This window comes from Petaurus breviceps, unplaced genomic scaffold (assembly GCF_028583685.1).
Source record: "Petaurus breviceps papuanus isolate PSGF00001 unplaced genomic scaffold, PetGlider_PUasm1.0 90639, whole genome shotgun sequence".
Classification (NCBI taxonomy): Eukaryota; Metazoa; Chordata; class Mammalia; order Diprotodontia; family Petauridae; genus Petaurus; species Petaurus breviceps.
Genome location: NW_027187296.1, coordinates 536,990 through 556,641, shown reverse-complemented (window position 1 = coordinate 556,641; position 19,652 = coordinate 536,990). Strand labels below are relative to the sequence as shown.

Genomic DNA, 19,652 nt, shown 5'->3' with positions numbered 1-19,652 from the left:
TCAATGGTAATAAATTCAAATTTAAACTCTAATATTCTATTAATATCTTGATTGACTAAACCGTCTTTATTTTGTGATACTTATAATTTCTCCAAAAGCAAATAATAAAACAGAAATGTCAAAAATTCCTTTTACTTTTCACCTCATATGCTGTTCTCTTTTTTATTCTCTTCCCTCACAAGACAGTTGTACCAGCATCTGGATGGTGATAAGTTGGAGGGCGACCTAAATGGTGAAAGGTCTTGACATCATGCCATATGAAAGTCAACTGAAGGACTCTGGGGATGTTTAGCCCATCGAAAAGTAGGCTTTGGGGGAGTAGGGAGACATGTTAGCTGTCTTCAGAGTTTTTTAGATATAAGAGGGATTTGATTAGTTCTGCACGGCCCTGAGGACAGAACTGGGAGCAGTGGGTGAGAGTTGAAGAAGAGCAATTTTAGGTTCAATGTGAGAAAAAAAACAACAAGCTATTAAATAATTAAAACTATTTGAAAGTAGAATGGGTCTTCTCAGAATATAGAAAGTTTCATTTACAATTTTGTCTTTTGGCCTGTGTAGGGTATGGAAAACAGTGTAACTTGAAGATAGGTTAAAGAACATGTAAAATTGTAGAAGTTCTTGCTTTTCTGGTCTACATAATTTGTACCTGTTATTTTCTTAGTTATTAGTATATAGAGTTAATTAATAGAAAGGATATATCTAATAATATAAAAATAATATATCTAATAACAATAAATTGAATCCCTCTTTTACCCAAGAAAACATGCCACGGTCATATTAAATTTTTTCTTGTCCCCTATTTCTCTGAATTCCTTATATTCATTATTAGTAATGGCACAATGATACTTCATTAAGAGATTAGAGTCTTTTTACCATCTTGACACTATTCCAGTGTGTTGATATCCCTCTTTAAATTATCCTGAGGTAGCCAGGTGAGGTAGAGCAGTGGATGGAGTGCTGGACTTGAGGTCAGGAAAACCTGAGTTCCAATCCTGTGCCAGGTCCATACTAGCAGTGTGAACTTGGGCAAGTCATTTAATCTCTCTTAGACTCAGTTTCCTCATGTGTAAGATGGGGAGGATAATAACATCTCATTCCCAGAGTGGTTATGAGCATCAAATGAGATAACATTTGTAAAGTGTTTTGCCCCCTCTGGACAATTTTAAGAGGGATTTTAACAAACTCAAATAGAATCAGGATGGTGAAGAGACTTGGATCTCTTAATAGAGTATTATTATGTCATAAGTAATGATAAATTTGAGGAATTTAGAGATATAGAGGACAAAAAAACTTAAATATGGCCCATAGTATATGGGATTTAAGAGGGATTTGATTTATTATTTTTGTTATTAGATATTATTAATACTATTATTATTGTTGTTATTATATTACAGTGTTTGCTATGGAAATGTTAGCTGTGATGATAATGATGATGGCCTAGAATGGAATATATTTTTCCAGATGTGATCTACCTAGTATAGAGAACAGTGCTCTCATCTCTCTCATTTTGGACATTGTACCTTTTTATTTTACCGTAGGGATGTAGTGTGGTAGAGTGGAAAGAATGCTGGACTTGAATTTGGGAGAGATCTAGTCTTTGATGGTTGAATCTTGCCTCTGATGCCTTCTAGTTGTTTATAATAGTTTTCTGAATCTGTTTTCTGTTCTATAAAATGGGGATCATAATACTTGTATAGTATCTACCACTTGAGGTTGTTGTGAGGATCAAAACATGAAATGCTTTGCAAACCTTAAAGCATCATGTAAATATAAGATTATTATTACTATTGTAAAGATCATATTATTCATGTTGGAAGCAGAGCACTGGGTCTGGGGTTAGGAACACCTAAGTTCAAATTCAACCTCAGATATTTACTAGTGGTGGAACCCTGGGCAAATCACTTAACCTGTTTGCCTCAGTTTCCTCAACTGTAAAATGGGGATAATTGTAATACCTGCCTCTCAGGATTGTTTTAAAGATCAAATTAGGTAGTAATTATAAAGCATTTAGCATAGTTTCAAGCACTATATTAAAAGTAATTATTATTATAATTACTCAAAGTCAGTTTACAATTGAAACCTCTAAGTATTTAAAATATTTGACATATGCTTTTTTATTCTACTGTCAATTCCCAATAAATCCTCCAACTCATAGAATCCTACCTAGTAACAAAGAAAAACAGTTAAGCAAAAGAAATAATGGTTGAATCTGAAAGCATTTAAGACATTTTGCACCTATGGTCCCCCACCTCTCTGCCAAAAGGACAATTGTATCTTCTCACTGGGCCTCTGGAACAAAGATTTCCCATTATATTTATTTGAATTAAAATTTTTATTATTTTGGTCTTTGTACATATAAAACTCTCTTTTAAAATTATATCACGTTTTATTGATGTTCTTTTAAAATTGTTTTCATTTAAAAAATTTTTATTTGCAGTTACTAATTCTCTCCCTCCAACCCTCTCCCACCCATTGAAAGGACATGAAATATTATACTCATTATACATATGAAATCATGTAAAGCATTTCTACATGAGCCATGTTCCTATGCACACATATATCTCATACATGTATCTGTATATAAGTATTCATATGTGTGTATTGACACACATCTCTAACTCTCCAACATTTCCTTGGCTCTTTATCAATTCATACAAATCTTCCTCTGTCTCTCTGAATTACTTATATTTATCATTCCTAATGACATAATGGTGGTGGTTATGTGGCACAGTGGATAGAGCACTGACCCTGGAGTCAGGAAGACTCATCTTTGTGAGTTCAAATCTGAATTCAGACACTTACTACCTGTGTGACCCTGGACAAGTCATCTGTAACATGAGCTGGAGAAGGAAATGACAAACCACTCAGTATCTTTGCCAAATGGGTTGTGAAGAGTCTGACACAACTGAAAAATGACTGAACAAAAATGGCCCAATAATATTCCATTAAGTTCACATAATGCAATTTGCTGCCCTACGTATTTTTCCAGTGTTTAAGCATTGGAGTTTATATAATTCTTATTAAACCAGGTCTTCTCCATTCTATAATTTTGTAGTTCATTTTTGGGGGAATCAAAGCGCAGAATTTATATTATTTCCTATCACATTTTATTTTATTAGATTCAGGACATCAATCCAGTCTATTGAAATCTTTTTGGATTTTCATTCTATCATCCATTATATTAACTACCCCACCAAGCTTTGTGTCATCTGCAAATCTGATAAGCGTGTAATTAAATCATTGATAAAAATATTGAACAAAACAGAACTCAGGAGAGAGTCCTTTCTCCAGGATGACCTCAATCTGCTAATCCCCATTCTCTGTGTGTATTCACTCAACCAGCTCCCGGATCCAACTGACATTTCATCTTCCTGTTCAAAAGGCTGTGATGAGATTTCGTCAAATGCCTTTTGGAAATACTGTGTGTACAAATATTGATTTAACAGCTTAGTAACTCTTTCAGAAAAAGGGAATGAAGATGATCCAACAAGACTTAACATATGATTTAGAGCTGAAAGGGCCACTAGAGACCATCTGTTAGATCCTCTCATTTTACAGATGAAGAAACTGAGGCCCATGGAGATTAGGTTTTGAATATGGGTCCTCTGCAGGAATGTGCTATTAAATATCTAACAACCAACATACCCATCATTTTCCTTTTTTCCCCATCATTTTTTTAGGTTTAGTCAATCAACCAAAAAATAAATCAAGCCCTAATTTGTAGCATTTTTCAATTTCCAAGGTGCACACGTTCACACTGAAAATTTAACAATCAGATCTAGTGGTATGAGCTTCCTTGAGCACACTCCTGCTCTGACTCAAAATCCAATTGTCTTTCCACAAGACACAGTGAAACAATTCCAATGAGAGGAAAAGGGAGAGGATTTTTTGTTTGTTTGCTTGTGTGTTTTTAAAGATATTGATATGGATGCAAAAACCGACATGGTGGAGATTTTTTTTTAAAGGCATATTCAGAGAACAGAGGAAAAAGCAGGTAATGGAGATTGAATACAACAGAGTGACGTGGTCCTATGACAACAGTTTCAGGAGTGGTAAAGTTCAGAATAAGCTAAAGCTAGCAAGGAAAGGTAAGGATAAGAAAATGTGTGTGTGTGTGTGTGTGTGTGTGTGTGTGTGTGTATGTGTGTGTGTCTAAGCTTTATTGGGGGAAAGAGAAGCCTTGAAGAAGAGACAGGGCAGCAACTTGTGGTAGATGGGATGATGTTAACTGATCGGAGAAATAAGACAGCATTGCTTCTTTCTCTGCCTGGGACAATGGTCTTTAGACTGGAAAGGACAGAATAAAATGACCAATAATGAGTTGGATTGGGATGAAATGGAATGGAAAGAGATTAACTATGTCTTGGGAAGGTTAGTTAAAACACTGGATGACAGGATTCAAAATTTTTTTGACAGCCTAGGACAAGGACTGAATTGAGTAAGAATGATTTAAAAGAAATAAATGTAAAAGTCTTAGACTTGGGCTCCAAAAATCAACTTCAGAAGTACAAAATTGTAAGAGTGCCAGCCCTGGAGTTGGGAGACCCGGGATCGGTTCTGGCCTCGGATACTTGGCACCCACACAAAATAATTGGCTGTGTAACCTTGAGCAAGTTACTTAACCCCAATTTCTTAAAAAAAAAAAAGAAATACAAGATTGAGAAGACATGACTAGATCTCAGACTAGATCTAGAGTACTGAAAGCTCATAAAAACCCAATTATTAATCTTTTCTGTCTTCTTTGCTTCAGGCCAAATTCTGTCATATCTTTCAACTGATTCTCATATGGTATGAACTCTAAGACCTTAATCATCCATGTTGACTTCCTCTGGGTACACTCTGACTTATTAATGTCTTTCTTAAAATATATCGCCCAGAACTGACCACAATGCTTTAACTGACCAAGCCAGACCCCACAAAACTATAGCCTCCTTTATTAAGGATCCTATACTTCAACAGATGAATGCTGATACAAGGCAAGAAAGAGGCAAGAAAGCTGATACAGCCTTCAGCTGCATTAAATGAGGTGTTTGTTATTCAGCTATGTTTGGCTCTTCAACACCCCACTTAGGGTTTTCTTGGCTGAGATGCTAGAGTGGTTTGCCATTTCTTTCTCCAGCTCATTTTACAGATGAGGAACTGAGACAAACAGAATTAAGTGACTCGCCCAGGGTCACCCAGCTAGTAAGTAAGTGTTTGAGGCTGGATTTGAACTCAGGAAGATGAATCCTCCTGACTCCAGGCCCAGCACTTTATCAATTCTGCCACCTTGTAATGTTAATGGGATATAAAATCTTCTCCACCCATTAATAGGCCTCATGTGGAGTCCATTAGGGTAAGCTTGCTTAGGGGAGGCTTGTGTGTAGGAAGGCTTTCACACCTTTTGCTAATTTCCAATTAGGCACTGAGTCAGGAGGTTGTGATGCCTTCTGTCTCTGAGAAGTGTATATATACTCTGAGTTGGTATTTTGCTTTGCAGGCTTACTAATGAGAAGGATCTTGTGATTCCCTGGTCAAGATTCTGAGTGGCCGCATGTTCAGACTGCTCAGATGTAAAGGCTCTCTCAATCCAGGGATGTATGTAAAGTGTATAGCAATATTGCTTAGATTCAGTCAGAGTCCTCCTGTCTGTTGGTCTTTATTTTTCTGCTTGTATTTTACCTGAAGTTCAGGGTGCTGACTTTTACCCTGAACTAGTGAATGTAATTTATTTATTTATCTATCTATCTATCTATTTATTTTTTGCTTTTTGGAGGGCAATTGGAGTTAAGTGACTTGCCCAAAGTCACATGGCTAATAAGTGTGTCAAGTGTCTGAGGCTGGATTTGAACTCAGGTACTCCTGACTCCAGGGCTGGTGCTCTATTCACTGAGCCACCTGGCCACCCTGTGAATGTAATTTAAAAAGATTATTGACCTCCTTAAACAGCTATCTTTCCTAGTAAAGTAAATTTAAGAACATGTGCTAGCAACCATCCTGGGTATGCCAATATGGTTGCAGCTACACACTTAGCTGCCCAAAAGAGAAGTATAGGATCCAGAATAAAGGAGGGTATAGTTCTGTGGGGTCTGGCTTGGTCAGTTAGAGCATTGTGGTCAGTTCTGGGTGATATATTTTAGGAAAAACATTGATAAGTCAGAGTGTACCCAGAGGAAGTCACCATGGATGATTAAGGTCTTAGAGTTCATACCATATGAGGATCAATTGAAAGATATGACAGTATTTGGCCTGAAGCAAAGAAGACAGAAAAGACTGATAACTGGGTTTTTTATTTTATTTTGTTTTTTATAAGCGTGTGAAGACTTGTCACATGGAAGAGAGATTAGACTTTTTCTTCTTTGGGAAAATGTGTTCCACATTCCAAACAACCAACTTAGAAACATTTGGGAAACAATCTGATTATAAGTAAGGCACTGTCTATATTGATTTTTTTTAAGTGGATTGTTTTTTTCTCTTTTAAGTGGGAACCTTCCCTTAACCTACACCCTATCCAACTGCTGTCCCAACTCTCCCCTCTTGACTGCCATATTTCTTAAAGAAAACCTTCCTGATGCCTCAACTTCCTTACCACTCACTCTCTCTTAGTTGGCTTCCTTCTCCATCGCTCCACAGAAATGAATCTCCTATTGGTCATCCATGCCCTCACTGAATCCAAAGGTCTTTTCTCAGTCAACAATCTCTTAGATCTCTCTAACATTTGATACTATTGACACTCTATTTCATCTCTTCTGAATATATTTTTCTTCAGTTTTTGAGAGCATTCCCAATGCTTTTTTGAACCACCCCTTCCTTCTTTGTCTCTTTTGCCGTATCCTCTCCCTCTTTCCACTTCCTTAAGCTATTTTGTTTCCTACAAAGATTTGTTCTCAACTCTCTCCTTTTCTCTCTCTGTACTGTCTCCCTTAGAAATCTCATTTATTCTTCATACTTTCATACAGGTGACTTGCCTATATTTATCATGGGCCCTAAAATCTGTCCTGAACTCTGGAGACACATCTCCAACAACCTATTGGGACATTTCTACCTGAATAAAGATCTCAAAATCAGAATGTCTAAAGCCAAAGTTATTATCTCCACCTCCTCAATTCTCCTTCTGGCTTCATGACTTCTCTCCATCAGAATATTATTCAATCTCCCTTAAAAACAACAACCTTCAGATTACCTTTGACTCTTCCCTCTTCCCTCATCTCCACCATCCAGTCAGTTGCTAAGTCCTATCACTTTTACCTCTGTAATAGTTTCATTCCTACAGTACTGAGTAAGTGCTAGCAGTAAGTGCTACCTTCTGTTTCCTTTCTACCCAGTCTACTACTTCATCTTCTTTCTTCCTCTTTAATCCTTCATAATGGTATCAGGTCAACAATCAATCTGGTCCTACCACTCCTCTGCTTAAAAGCTTTCATTGGTTCCCTGTTGTCTATCAAGTAAAATCCTTATCATGGTGGTCAAGGTTCTCCATAAGCTGGGGTCCCCCTCCCTTTCCAAACTTCTCTCATACTCCTCATTTCCATGTAAAATGAGCTTCTGCCAAATTAGATTGCTCCATAGGTGCTCTGTGCTGTGAAAAAAATTCGTCCCATTCTTCTTATCTCTTTTTATGCCTTGAATGCCCTATCCCTAGGAGTATGCTGAGTACAACTCCAATGTGCTTGAGAAACCTGATTGTTAAATTTTCAGGTTGAAATTATCACCTAGGAAATAAGCAAACAAATTAAGGCTTGATTTATTTCTTTATTGATTGTCTTGACTTAAGAAAGTGATGGATAAATGTTAATAATGCAGATTAAACTTAAAAGTATGTCCTGGGTATATTTCTCCCCCTACAGAGTTGGTTGTTAAACATTTACCAACATCTCCTGATCCTCCCAGGCAGAAATGATCTCTCCTGGTTTCTCCTATAGTTCCCACCTCTCTATCATGTTTTGTATTACAGTTATTTGTGATTATCTCATACCCCATTCTAGATCTTAAATGTCTACTAGCCAAATGTTGTGCTAAACAGCTTACAAATATCATCCCATTTGAACCTCACAACAACTCTGTGAGGTAAGTGCTATTATTATACAAATTTTTCAGTTCAGGAAACTGAGGCAAACACATGTTAAACAACTTGCCCAGGGTCACATAACTACTGAGTGTCAGGGTCAAATTTGAACTCAGGACTCCAGGCCCAGGACTTTAGTCACTGTGCCATTTAGCTGCCTCATGAAAACAGTGCTTTGCAAATAGTAGTTGCTTAATAAATAACTAATTAGCATTCAAATTGAATTAGAGAACACTGACAAAGTTATTTGCTTTTGAATGTAGAGAGCTTATTCCGCATGCAAAAACTTTATAATCATGCAAGAAAGTTTGTCCCATAAATCCTAAAAGAACATTGATTCTATTTCAATTGGATCAGTATATGCTTTCATCCATTTAAGAAGCCACTTGTTGGGGTGGCTAGGTGATGCAGTGAATAGAACACCGGCCCTGGAGTCAGGAGGACCTGAGTTCAAATCTGACCTTAGACACTTAACACAAAAACTAGCCATGTGACCTTGGGTAAGTCACTTAACCCCAATTGCCCTCCAAAAAGAAAAAACTAAGAAGCCACTTGTTAAGAACTTCCTCCAATAATGCAGACTGGCACCTTCTCTGCAGTTTTTAATCTTACAGAGTTGTTTGAGGGATAAGAAGGTAAGTGACTTGACCAGGGTCACACAGACAGTATAGGGCGGAGAGGAGACTAGAACTCAGGACTTTCTGCCTCTCTATCCACTACACTGTGCTGTCTTTCAGAGCAAAGACTCTAGCAGTTATGAATCAGTGACATTAAGTAATAAATCATTTAAAACTTTGTATATAGTTCTGCACGTAAATATGTATTGGGATTCTTTTGAATGTGCATATGTGAGACTAGAGTCCGGTTTGTCAATATTGAGTTAACCAAACACTTTAAAAAACATGCACCTCATAGAGAAAAATAACTCTCGTAGCATAAACACATTGTGATTTGGATTCTCTGTGACAACACTAAGTTGTCTATTCCAAGAAAAGTAGCTTTGGAGTAGACCCTTCTTTCCCACTGTTTTCCCCCCACCACACAGTTGCTGTTCACTCCCAATTTGATGGATATTTTCTATGGAAACATTCCATGAACCTCCTATTCCTTGACCTTGGAGTTGTCCTTTTTACTTCATAAAGGTGAAGTGAAATTGAATTTTCAACTGTGCACTAAGATCTGCCAACTGTGAATCTGGTTCCCTGAAATTATTTTAAATTGCTCCTCTAGCTGAAAAAAAAAATGTTGGTTTTTCTTAAGGCCTGCCGAGTACCTTCAGAGGAGATTGGAAGCTCAACAGTATAAGCTGAAAGTGGAGAAACAATTGGTAAGTAAAATGCTAAATTCTGGAAGAAAATCAATAATACATCTAACTCGGAGATTTTGCTTTCTATACCTTTCTGTGCCTTTTACTTGAACATAGAGTTTCCTGATTTTTTTCCTTAACACATCAAAGGCAGTTCTACTGGATAATCCATCCCTAAGGGGTTAAACATCAGATTTTTTTCACATCTCCCTTATCATTTATCCATTGAGAAACTAGATGTCTCACCTGGCACCATAGAATATGTTTCCACTGATGTTCTTTCCTTCCATTAACCACTATTAGAAGCTTCCAGCGTCTAATATCCCTAAATATTGAGTTTAATTTATGGTGATATTTTTTTTTTTAGAGTGAAGAGAGTTAAGGGAGAATGTTTTTTAAAAAGTAACTGTTTTGCTTTGTAAATGATGTTACTAATAGGGCCTTTGTCTTATCAGAAAAGAATGTTTTAAAAATAACTATTTTTCATTTTATTATTTATATTTTTATTCATTGATAGGGTCTTCGTCCATCTACTGAGCCAAATAACCAATTACAAGTACGAGAAAGAAAGGGAGAACGGCCCAACTTCCAGGCTCTACAGTCGAAGAAGAATGAAATTAAACAAGAGGTCAGTCAGTCAACAGGCACATATTACTGAGCTCTGGGGATACAGGGAAAAACAAAAACATGCTCTTTGCCCTCAAAGAGTTCATGTACTAACGGAGGAGACAGTATGTAAATAACTATACATATGCAGGCATTAAAACTGTCCAGCCTACAATAAAGGAAACGGAGGCAGAGCTCTGAGGTCCGTGGTCCCCTCTAATGAATTGGACCTCAGCTCTTTCTCATGATCTGAGATACCCCCTTCTTCCAGGTTATTTTTTATAAAGTTTGATACCAGATTTGATACTTGAACACTCTAGAGAGACTATACAAAGTACAGAATCCCATTTGTCGATAGACCTTGCTTTGGGGACCAAAAATGACATATCAGCCAGGGGTGTCACAGTTTGGGTGAAGCATGGGGCCTCTCCACTGACTAAGTGGTTATTAGATGCTCATAAGATGATCACTTGTTCTTGTTAGACAAGAGAGAGTGGTCTGGAGGTACAAAAATAAATTGAAGGACTTTCCATGTAATTGAGTCACCTCTGCCATACTGGACTTGGTCACCATAGCAAGGAAAAACAAGGGTGGAGGGTCTTTATTTAGATTCATATGATTAAGCAAGTGAGTTTATAATCTGCAGTTGACATCTTTGGGGCCTAACATACAGAACTTATAATTACTACCCTGTGAAATCATATCATATTGATTAATACTGGTTAGAATAGAGTAGGGGTCTAAATGCATTATTTCTCACACATATAATATAAATGAAAATTTAAAAAATGCTCATATGTTGCAGATCAATAACCATTACCAATATGTAACCATCAATTATTTTATAAGATGATATCAGTGACAGCATTACTTGCACCATGATGTGGTCATAAGAGTATTAGATTTGAGTCACAACCCCGGGGCCTGAGCCCTGGTTCTTCTGTGAGACTTCGGCCCCCTTTGTTGGGGTGTACAAAGTGTTTAGGGTAGACTAGCATGTCTGGTGTGAAGGCTGCCTAGCCCTTTTCAGGGCTGCTGAACCACCTACTCAGCTCTCACCTGCGGCTCCAAGAAGCTACAGCACACATGGTGGCCATATCCTGGTAAAACTGTCTCAGCAAATGGACTAAAGGAGGTTGGGGGTAACTGTGGGGGCTCAAACCTGTCAGTGTTTACCCCAAGCATGTGAAGATGTCCTCTAGCATAGTGGGCAGATAAGAACAATTTGGAACACTCAGAGCTTGGTCAAATATGAAAGACACCAAGGTCATCCACTATGTCCTGGGCCATTGCCAGTAATCCTAAATTTTATCTTGCCACCGACTTCAATGACTGAAGAGGAGAGAATGAGGCTGATGAGTTTGTTCAACTCTGCCTTATCTAGGTCCAATTCACCCTGTGATGTCATCTTCTAAAATGAAGGACAAACAACAGCTCATTTATTTAAAAAAATAGGAATGAGGGGAAAAAAGTTCAGAAGAAAAATGTTTAGTTTTTGGTCAGACTGATCATGGTAAATTTCATAGAATGTTTCACATTTGCCTCTGGCCTTGAAGGATGAGTTGGATTTGTATCCATGGAAAAATGGGGAGTTATTCCAAGAATGCAGGACAACATTAACAGTTACATAAAGATGGACAAGCACAAGGTGTGTTCTGGGAGCGGTAAATGGACTAGAAGGCACATTGAATTTTATTAAGAACCACTTTGGCCTTGGTTTCTATATTGATCTGCTCATACCCTCAGAAACAGTTCACCAAAGAGACCAATGAATTCAGCGTTACCATAGGAGGCCATCTGGGTCACAGGCTTGGCCCTGCGTGGGCTTCTATAAGCTGACTAACACAGAGAGGAAATACCCAATATGGGATAAGAAGCTGTGTATAGTAAGTGCCACAAGTCAGCTATGAAGGCACCATCTTGAGGGAATGTGGCAATGGATCATATTCTATACCAACTACAGGAACCTTGAGTGCCTTCAAACCCTAAACTATATCTTGAAGCTTTTCCCACCCCTGCTGATTGTAGATTGGTAAGAGGAATGTGGGGCCCAGGAGATGCTAGACTCTTGGAGGTCATAAATGTCATATGAGAAGAATGGCAGCACCACCTTGAGGGAATGTGACAATTCAACATATTTCACTCCAAATATGGAAAGCTTAACTGCCTTCATACCCTGAATTATAAATACTGAAGCTTTTCCCACCCCTTACTGATTGTAGATGAGTAAGAAGAATACACAGCCTCAGAGATTCTATCCTCATGGAGGGCATAGTGTCATAGATTTAAGCTAGACAGAGACTTGGAAGCCATTGAGTCCAGTCACCTCATTTTACAGATGAGGAAACTGAGGCTAGAAGTAAGTGAATTAGCCAGGTGTATACATGTAACCAATGTCTGAGATGAGACAGTCTGTAAAACTTTTTAACCCCTCAAAGCATATGTGAATGTAAAGACCTATAGTTAAGATAGTGTAGATAAGATGGCAGGCCCCCTCTATGTTGTTATTATGCCTGTTTTTGCACATTTGCCCTTTTGTAATCTCCAAGGTTACATATAGCTTGTTCAAATAATGATGTTGCTGTGCTAGGAAGAGATTAAATTCATCACGTGTTTAGTTGTAAAATTCAAAGACTATAGAACTGTCAGAGATACAGTATAAGACAGTAGCTAGTTAAGAGTTCAGTCCCATAGAGCTGTGGTCTCCAGAGAGGTGTCTAAGGCCTACCGGGAGGCTTTGGCATTGCTCCAAGGAGTATATCATCAGCCAGTGGGAGAAAGGGGAAATCATTTACATCCCACCCTCTCCGCAAGAGCCAATGGTGTGGCTGTCTCCAACAACCATACCCACGCCCAACAACACTCCCCAATGTCAGTACCCCTCCTTCAGACTGTTCAAGTTCCCGGCTTTCTCTCTATTGTTGTCCCTTAGGGGAATAATAACCTGGACACCAACAGCAGCAACTACATAGGTCCCATGAGGAAAAATCCCCCCACCTCCCCAACATACACTGCACCCCCCTGCCTTCCACATCATTGGTTGTCTGACCATTCCCCCTGCTCCCTTTTTGTTTTGGATGTGACAGAGTGAGTAGCACAGGCTAAGCAGGCATTGATGGGTTGCAGTCCATATTGTGACCTCATTTTATTATTTTTTCCACCAACCTCATCCCTCTACTGAACTTCCCATTTCTGTCGCGGGTACCACCATCCTTTCATTCACTCAGGTGTATAATCTCAGGATCATCCTTACCTCCTCACTTTCACTCTCCTCACATATCCAGGCAGCTGCTAGATCTTTTTGTTTCTAACTCCAAAACAACTCTTATGTGTGTTCCCTCTCTCTACTCACTACCCAGGTTTAATACCTCATCCCCTCTCATCTGGACTGTCAGCAGTGGTCACCTTGCCTTAAGTCTCTCCCCAATCCAATCCATCCTTCACATGCCTGCCAAAATGATTTTCCTAAGACATAGGTCTGATCAGGTCACTCCACTACTCAAGAAACTCCTGGGGCTCCATATTACCACAAGGATCAAATATAAATTCCTCTATTTGGTGTGCAGAAGCCTTCCCAACCCAACACCAGTCTACCTTTTTAGCTTTATCACTTCACCTCTTGAGCTTTATAGTCCAATCAAATTGGTCTTCTTGATGGTTCTTGTATTCATACAAAAACACAACTAAGGTATCCATAAATAAATTGAAATTAAAGTATGATGCCTTCCACTAAGCAGAGTCATGTGAAGCAAGGAGGATCAGATTTATGTTTAAAGCTTTCTAATAAGTTGAAATCAGAGATAATCCACTTAAAAATTAAATTATTTATTTTTAGTTTTCAACATTCACTTCTATAAGTTTTCAATTTTCTTCCCTTCCCTCCCCAAGATGGCTTGCATTCTGATATGGGCTCTACACATACATTCCCATTAAACACATTTTCATATTAGTCATGTTGCATAGAAGAATTATAACAAATGGGAAAAACCATGAGAAAGAAAAAAACAAAAGAAAAAAGAAAATAGTCTGCTTCATTCTTCATTCCAACACCATAGTTTTTTCTCTGGATTTGGCTGGCATTTTTCATCATGTGTCCTTTGGAATTGTTTTAGGTCCTTGCATTGCTGAGAGGGGATACATCTATCAAAATCAACCTTCACACACTGTGGCTGTTACTGTGTACAATGTTTTCCTGGTTCTGCTCCCCTCACTCAGCATCGATTCACATAAGTCTTTCCAGGTTTCTCTGAAGTCCATTTGTTCATCATTTCTTATAGCACAATAGTATTCCATTACATTCATATACCACAACTTGTTCAGCCATTCCCCAATTGATGGACATCCCCTCAATTTCTAGTTCTTGGCCACCACAAAAAGAGCTGCTATAAATAATTTTGTGCATGTGGATCCTTTTCCCATTTGTAGGATCTCTTTGGGATACAGCCCTAGAAGTGATATTGCTGGGTCAAAAGGTATGCACATTTTTATAGCCTTTTGGGAATAGTTCCAAATTGCTCTCCAGAATGATTGGATCAGCTCACAGCTCCACCAACGATGCATTAGTGTTCCAACTTACCCACATCTTCTCCAACATTTATCATTTTACTGCTTTGCCATGTTAACCAATGTGATAGGTGTAATGTGGTAGCTCAGAGTTGTTTTGATCTAATTTCTCTAATCAATAGTGATTTAGAACATTTTTTATTTGACTATGGATATCTTTAATTTCTTCCTCTGAAAACTGCCTGTTCGTAACCCTTTGACCATTTATCAATTGGGGAGTGACTTGTATTCTTGTAAATTTAATTCAGTTCTCTATATATTTTAGAAATGAATCTTTTATCAGAGACACTTGTTGTAAAAATTCTTTCCCAGTTTTCTGCTTCACTACTAATTTTGATTGCATAGGCTTTGTTTGTGCAAAACCTTCTTAATTCAATGTAATCAAAATTATCCATTTTGCCTTTCATAATGTTCTCTGTCTTTTGTTGGTCATAAATTCCTCCATTCTCCATAAGTCTGACAGATAAACTATTCCTTGTTCCCCTAATTTGTTTATAGTATCAGCCTTTATACCTAGATCATGTACCCATTTGGCCTTTATTCTGGTATATGGTGTCAGATGTTGGTCTATGCCCAGTTTCTGCCTTACTATTTTCAAGTTTTCCCAGCAGTTTTTGTCAGATAATGAGTTCTTATCCTAGAAGCTAGGTTCTTTGTGTTTATCAAACAGTAGATAGCTATAATCATTGACTGCTATGTCTTGTGTACCTAACTTATTCCACTGATCTACCCCTCTTTTTCTTAGCCAGTACCAAGTGGTTTTGATGGTTGTTGCTTTATCATACAATTTAAGATCTAGTGTGGCTAGACCACACACTCATTTATTTTCATTAATTCTGATAATGTACTTTTTAAAAATTATTTGTGATTGGCTTATGTCAATATCTACATGCAGAGAAACATGCTTCCTGCTGAAGAGCTGTGATGGTCACTATTATGCTATTATTTCTTTGTTAGGTATCTTTTAAATAAAAAGTTTCAAAAAAGAAGAAAGAAGCAAAGAAAAACTCACCAACTTGGCCAGCTACAGGCTGAGTGAAGAGCACACTGGGCTCAGAGTCAGGACAGAGCTGTGTTCAAATCCTACCTCAGATTCATACTGTGTGACCCTGGGCAAGTCACTTAACCTGTCTGCCTCAGCTTCCTCATTTACAAAATGGGATTAATAATAGCATCTACCTCCTAGGGTTGTTGTGAGGATAAAATATAGAATTGTGAAATGCTTTTCAAGCTTTAAAACTCTACATAAATGCTAGCTATTATTATCAAAGTAACAATAATTTCTAGCAATTATTATCTATGCTGCCCTGTGCTCCAGGCCATACATAGGGGCTTTTAAAAAATAATGAAGTATACTCAATCATTTTGCTTCTAAGAATAAAAAAGGGGTTTTGTGCCATTAATAAAATTTAAAATGTATTATTTATTTTATCTTTGCCTCATTCTTTTTAATTCTTGTTTTTGTATATGAAATATTAGCATAATATATATATAATTTATAAATCCATGTAACAAATATTCTGCAGTTCTTCTCTTCCAGAGGCAGACTGACTACATCTGCCCTTTATGGTTCTAGAGTATACTGATGGGTTGGGGGGTGTCTCTTTTCTCTCCTATCAGCTCTATGCCCTACTGGCTTTGTTTTCTCTCACTGTTAGGTATCAGCAATTAATACCTCCGTTCCATTTAGCCACTTAATGCCAATCAGCTTTTACAAGAGAATATTTACCTTAAAGAAATAAGAAGGAACAAAAATACAAACATTTCCCCTGCTATTTCTGGGGCAGACCCTCTCCTATATCACCTTAGTCTCTGGGGAGAGTGGGTTCACTCTTAGTTTGGTTTCAACATAACACCAATCCCACTAAGTTCATAGGGGATATAGCATGAGTGCCAGCTGAGTCCTTGTCTCAGGTACTGCTGGATTGGGTCTTGAAGATCATTCCTGAAGGTTACCCCTTGATTCTGAAGGCATTGATGCCAAGCTGGCTGTAAAACCTGGATACTGGGACACTTGCTTTCCTGACTGCTTGTAGTCAACCTTGGCCATTCTCTTCAAGCCATCCTGTTTCAAGCTCTACTCTTGGTTTGACTCCTCTGATGGCTTCTAATGAGACAATGCTGTAAGGGGAGCAGTGTCGGGTCTTCTCCCCAATGAGGCCAAAATGTGACCACATAAAACAGGCCTGCCCTTGGACTTTGCATTTGTTCTTTTCCTGCCTAGGAAGCAACAGAGGTCCCTGCTTCCATGAGAATCACGATGAAGTGGAATGGAAATGCCTTGGAGAGCCTGTGGGGCATTTTGTAACTGGTTCTGGTTTGCTAACCACATGGCGAAGAGAAGCCTTTTCTGTTTGGCTGGATGGCTGGAAGTGCTGTGGCACAAAGGAAGCATGAGGTGTACAAATCCAGAGACATCTCCATCCCAAATGTTCAAATGAACTACTCGTGCCTGACCTGGTAGAACCTTCTGAGTTCATAATGAGCTGATCAGCCACAGTCAAACACACTTTGATCCCAACATCATAATATAATTGGTCTTCTTCTAATATGAAGGATGAACAACAACAGCTATATGGCAACCCCAATAAAATATTGGTAGTAAGAAAAATGGGCCTTTCTTTCCATGGAAGCCTTAACAAATCTTTGCAGTTTCCTAAAGGCAATCCAACCCAATCCCTTCTTCCTGTTCAACTCAGACCCCAGTTCCTCATCTAGCTCCTACTTTCTGTCCCCAGTATACATACTGATGGAAGAGTTTTTATAGGTCCTCCATTCATCTCTTAATCTAGGCCATAGACATCATTCACTTGAACTTTCCTTCCAAGAGGGTATGTAGTTTTCTAAGACTTGATGTAACCAGAACAATGGAACCTGCAAACAAAAACATCTAGAGCATCTCACCATCCGCAAGAATCTGCTTTAGTTTGGGTTCTGTGCTAAATCTTCTCCATTAGTGGTGAAGACCACAGGCAAACATGTATCTCCCTGCTTTGTGTTTCACGTCTTATTTATTATCATCAGAGAATTGTTAAATAGCTTTATTTCTGAGAAAATAACAACTACTGACCCATACGCTTACTCTCTTACCAATACCAAGCTTTTATATCATGCATAAAGAACACCTTTGGTAAGGGTATGGGGAACAAGTAGACTTTTGTATTAGCTCTTCAGCGGCACCATAGCTTTACCATTTCACCCTTGGCAGAAAGATGTAGAGAATATTATATCCCATTATGCCTATTGTTTGGTAGGCATGGAAAAGCATTTGATTTGGTAGAACAAAACGTTGCTTTGAAGATTCTTTTCCAATAACGTGTCTCCCATCCATCTGTCAAAATCATTCAAAATTGCTTAAGGGATGTAAAAACTTTTGGTGATGTTTAGATTATTTTTGCTCGGTTGTTCACACAAACGTTAAAAATGTTCATTTCCTTCATAGGAATACTGGAAACAGTTGGAAGAAATACGCCAGCAGTATCACAATGACATGAAAGCTATTAGAAGAAAGGTTGGAAGAGGATTTGAGGTAAAAAAAGAAAAAAATCTCTTTCTCCCAAAGTGATCATTATTTTTTAAATTTAGAATAAGTACATTGAATAGCTATCAAAATTAATTATTTCCTTAAAGAAAATGGGGATAAAATTCTCAACAGGAATAGTAATATAACATTTCTTTAGAGAGAAAAACTCTGAATACACTGAAATTCTCTCAGATAATTAGGGAATGCTGAAAAATCACTGTTGATTATAATCATCAATTGGTCTAAACAAATTTATCCTGAGAGCCTACATACTGCATGGTAGACTGAAAAGATAGATCTAGTTTTGAAACCCACTTCTGACACTAAATAGCTGTGTGACCATGGGTAAATAAATGCTTGCTGATTAATGGATTTGTAAATTGGGAATAATACTTGCATTACTATCTATCTCATTATGTTGTGACTGTTATTAAATAATATTATATATATAAAGAACTATGTCAGCATTAAGGTCCTATAGAAACATAAGCCATGTTATCCAGATGGCATGACTAGTAGGCCCTTTTTGGCCCTCTGACTTTTATCAAGGAACTTCCTGAATTTTTACAGTGTGAATTCAGAATTAATCCTGAATGTTTTGTGTTAAAGGAGGATTCAAATGTCAGTCACAAGACTTATTTCGTGAAACAGAAAAACACAGATACTCACCAGAATGAACGTAAGGAGGCAGGAGAACCAGTACAGGTACTGATGTCTGTGAATGGAGTTTTATTGTAAAGTTCCCATAAAGATTTCCTCCCAACATACAAGATCAGCTCCTTGAAAGTTATATGTGTCTGTTTCTTAACCAAATAAAACCAGTCATTGAAATCTTATAGTAAGGAAACCATCTATTTAATATATTGCATTTTTTTATGAGTAGAAATATCTGTTGCCTTCACAACGCCTTGTGTATGATGGGTGCTTAAAAAGATTGAGTTAAATTCATTTGAATCACATTCCTTATTATAAAATACTTATTTGCATACATATTTCCTCTTTCCTTCCATTTGATCATAAGCTCCTCAAGAACAGTCAAGGTATCATATTTGTCCTTCTACGCCACTGCATTATAAGGTGCCTTGCCCATAGTAGATGCCTAATAAATGTTTTAACTTTTATTTGAATTGAAATTAATTAAAATATATTTTCAGAAATAAATTTTAAAATAATTGGGTTTTATTCACAGGTCTTTATCTCTCAATTTTCCCTTGACATAATTTTCTAGTTATATATATATATATATATATATATATATATATATATATATATATATATGCAAATTAGATGGTGTTTTTTAGAATCTACTCTCTAGGATTTGATCTTGCCAAGCAGAGATATGGTTGCCAAACACAACATGAGATTAGACTATAAATTAATTTGTAAAATATTATGGAAAAATCGCTGGAAGATTATAAACAGTATCACCTCATAAAATAATGAGAAGCAGTGGAGGGAAAAACAAAATTGCAGATGGCTTGGCTAGAGGCACAACTAAATAAAAGCATCATGGAGGCGTTTAACAGGAAGCTGGAAGGAGGATAGCAAATGGAAGAAAGAGGAAAATGATCTGTAAGGATTTTGAAAACAAATCCTTTTCTCCATTAATG

General features: G+C 37.6%; 1 protein-coding gene across 1 annotated transcript in view; it reads left to right on the top strand.

Annotated features, from left to right (window-relative positions):
• NEK5 (NIMA related kinase 5) overlaps positions 1–19,652 on the top strand; it is a 118,069-nt gene that overhangs the window by 60,076 nt on the left and 38,341 nt on the right. Inside the window, exons 12-15 of the mRNA XM_069064561.1 lie at positions 9,305–9,371; positions 9,868–9,978; positions 17,962–18,048; positions 18,652–18,729. Coding sequence (XP_068920662.1) covers positions 9,305–9,371; positions 9,868–9,978; positions 17,962–18,048; positions 18,652–18,729 — 343 coding nt within the window. The remainder of the gene's footprint in view (positions 1–9,304; positions 9,372–9,867; positions 9,979–17,961; positions 18,049–18,651; positions 18,730–19,652) is intronic.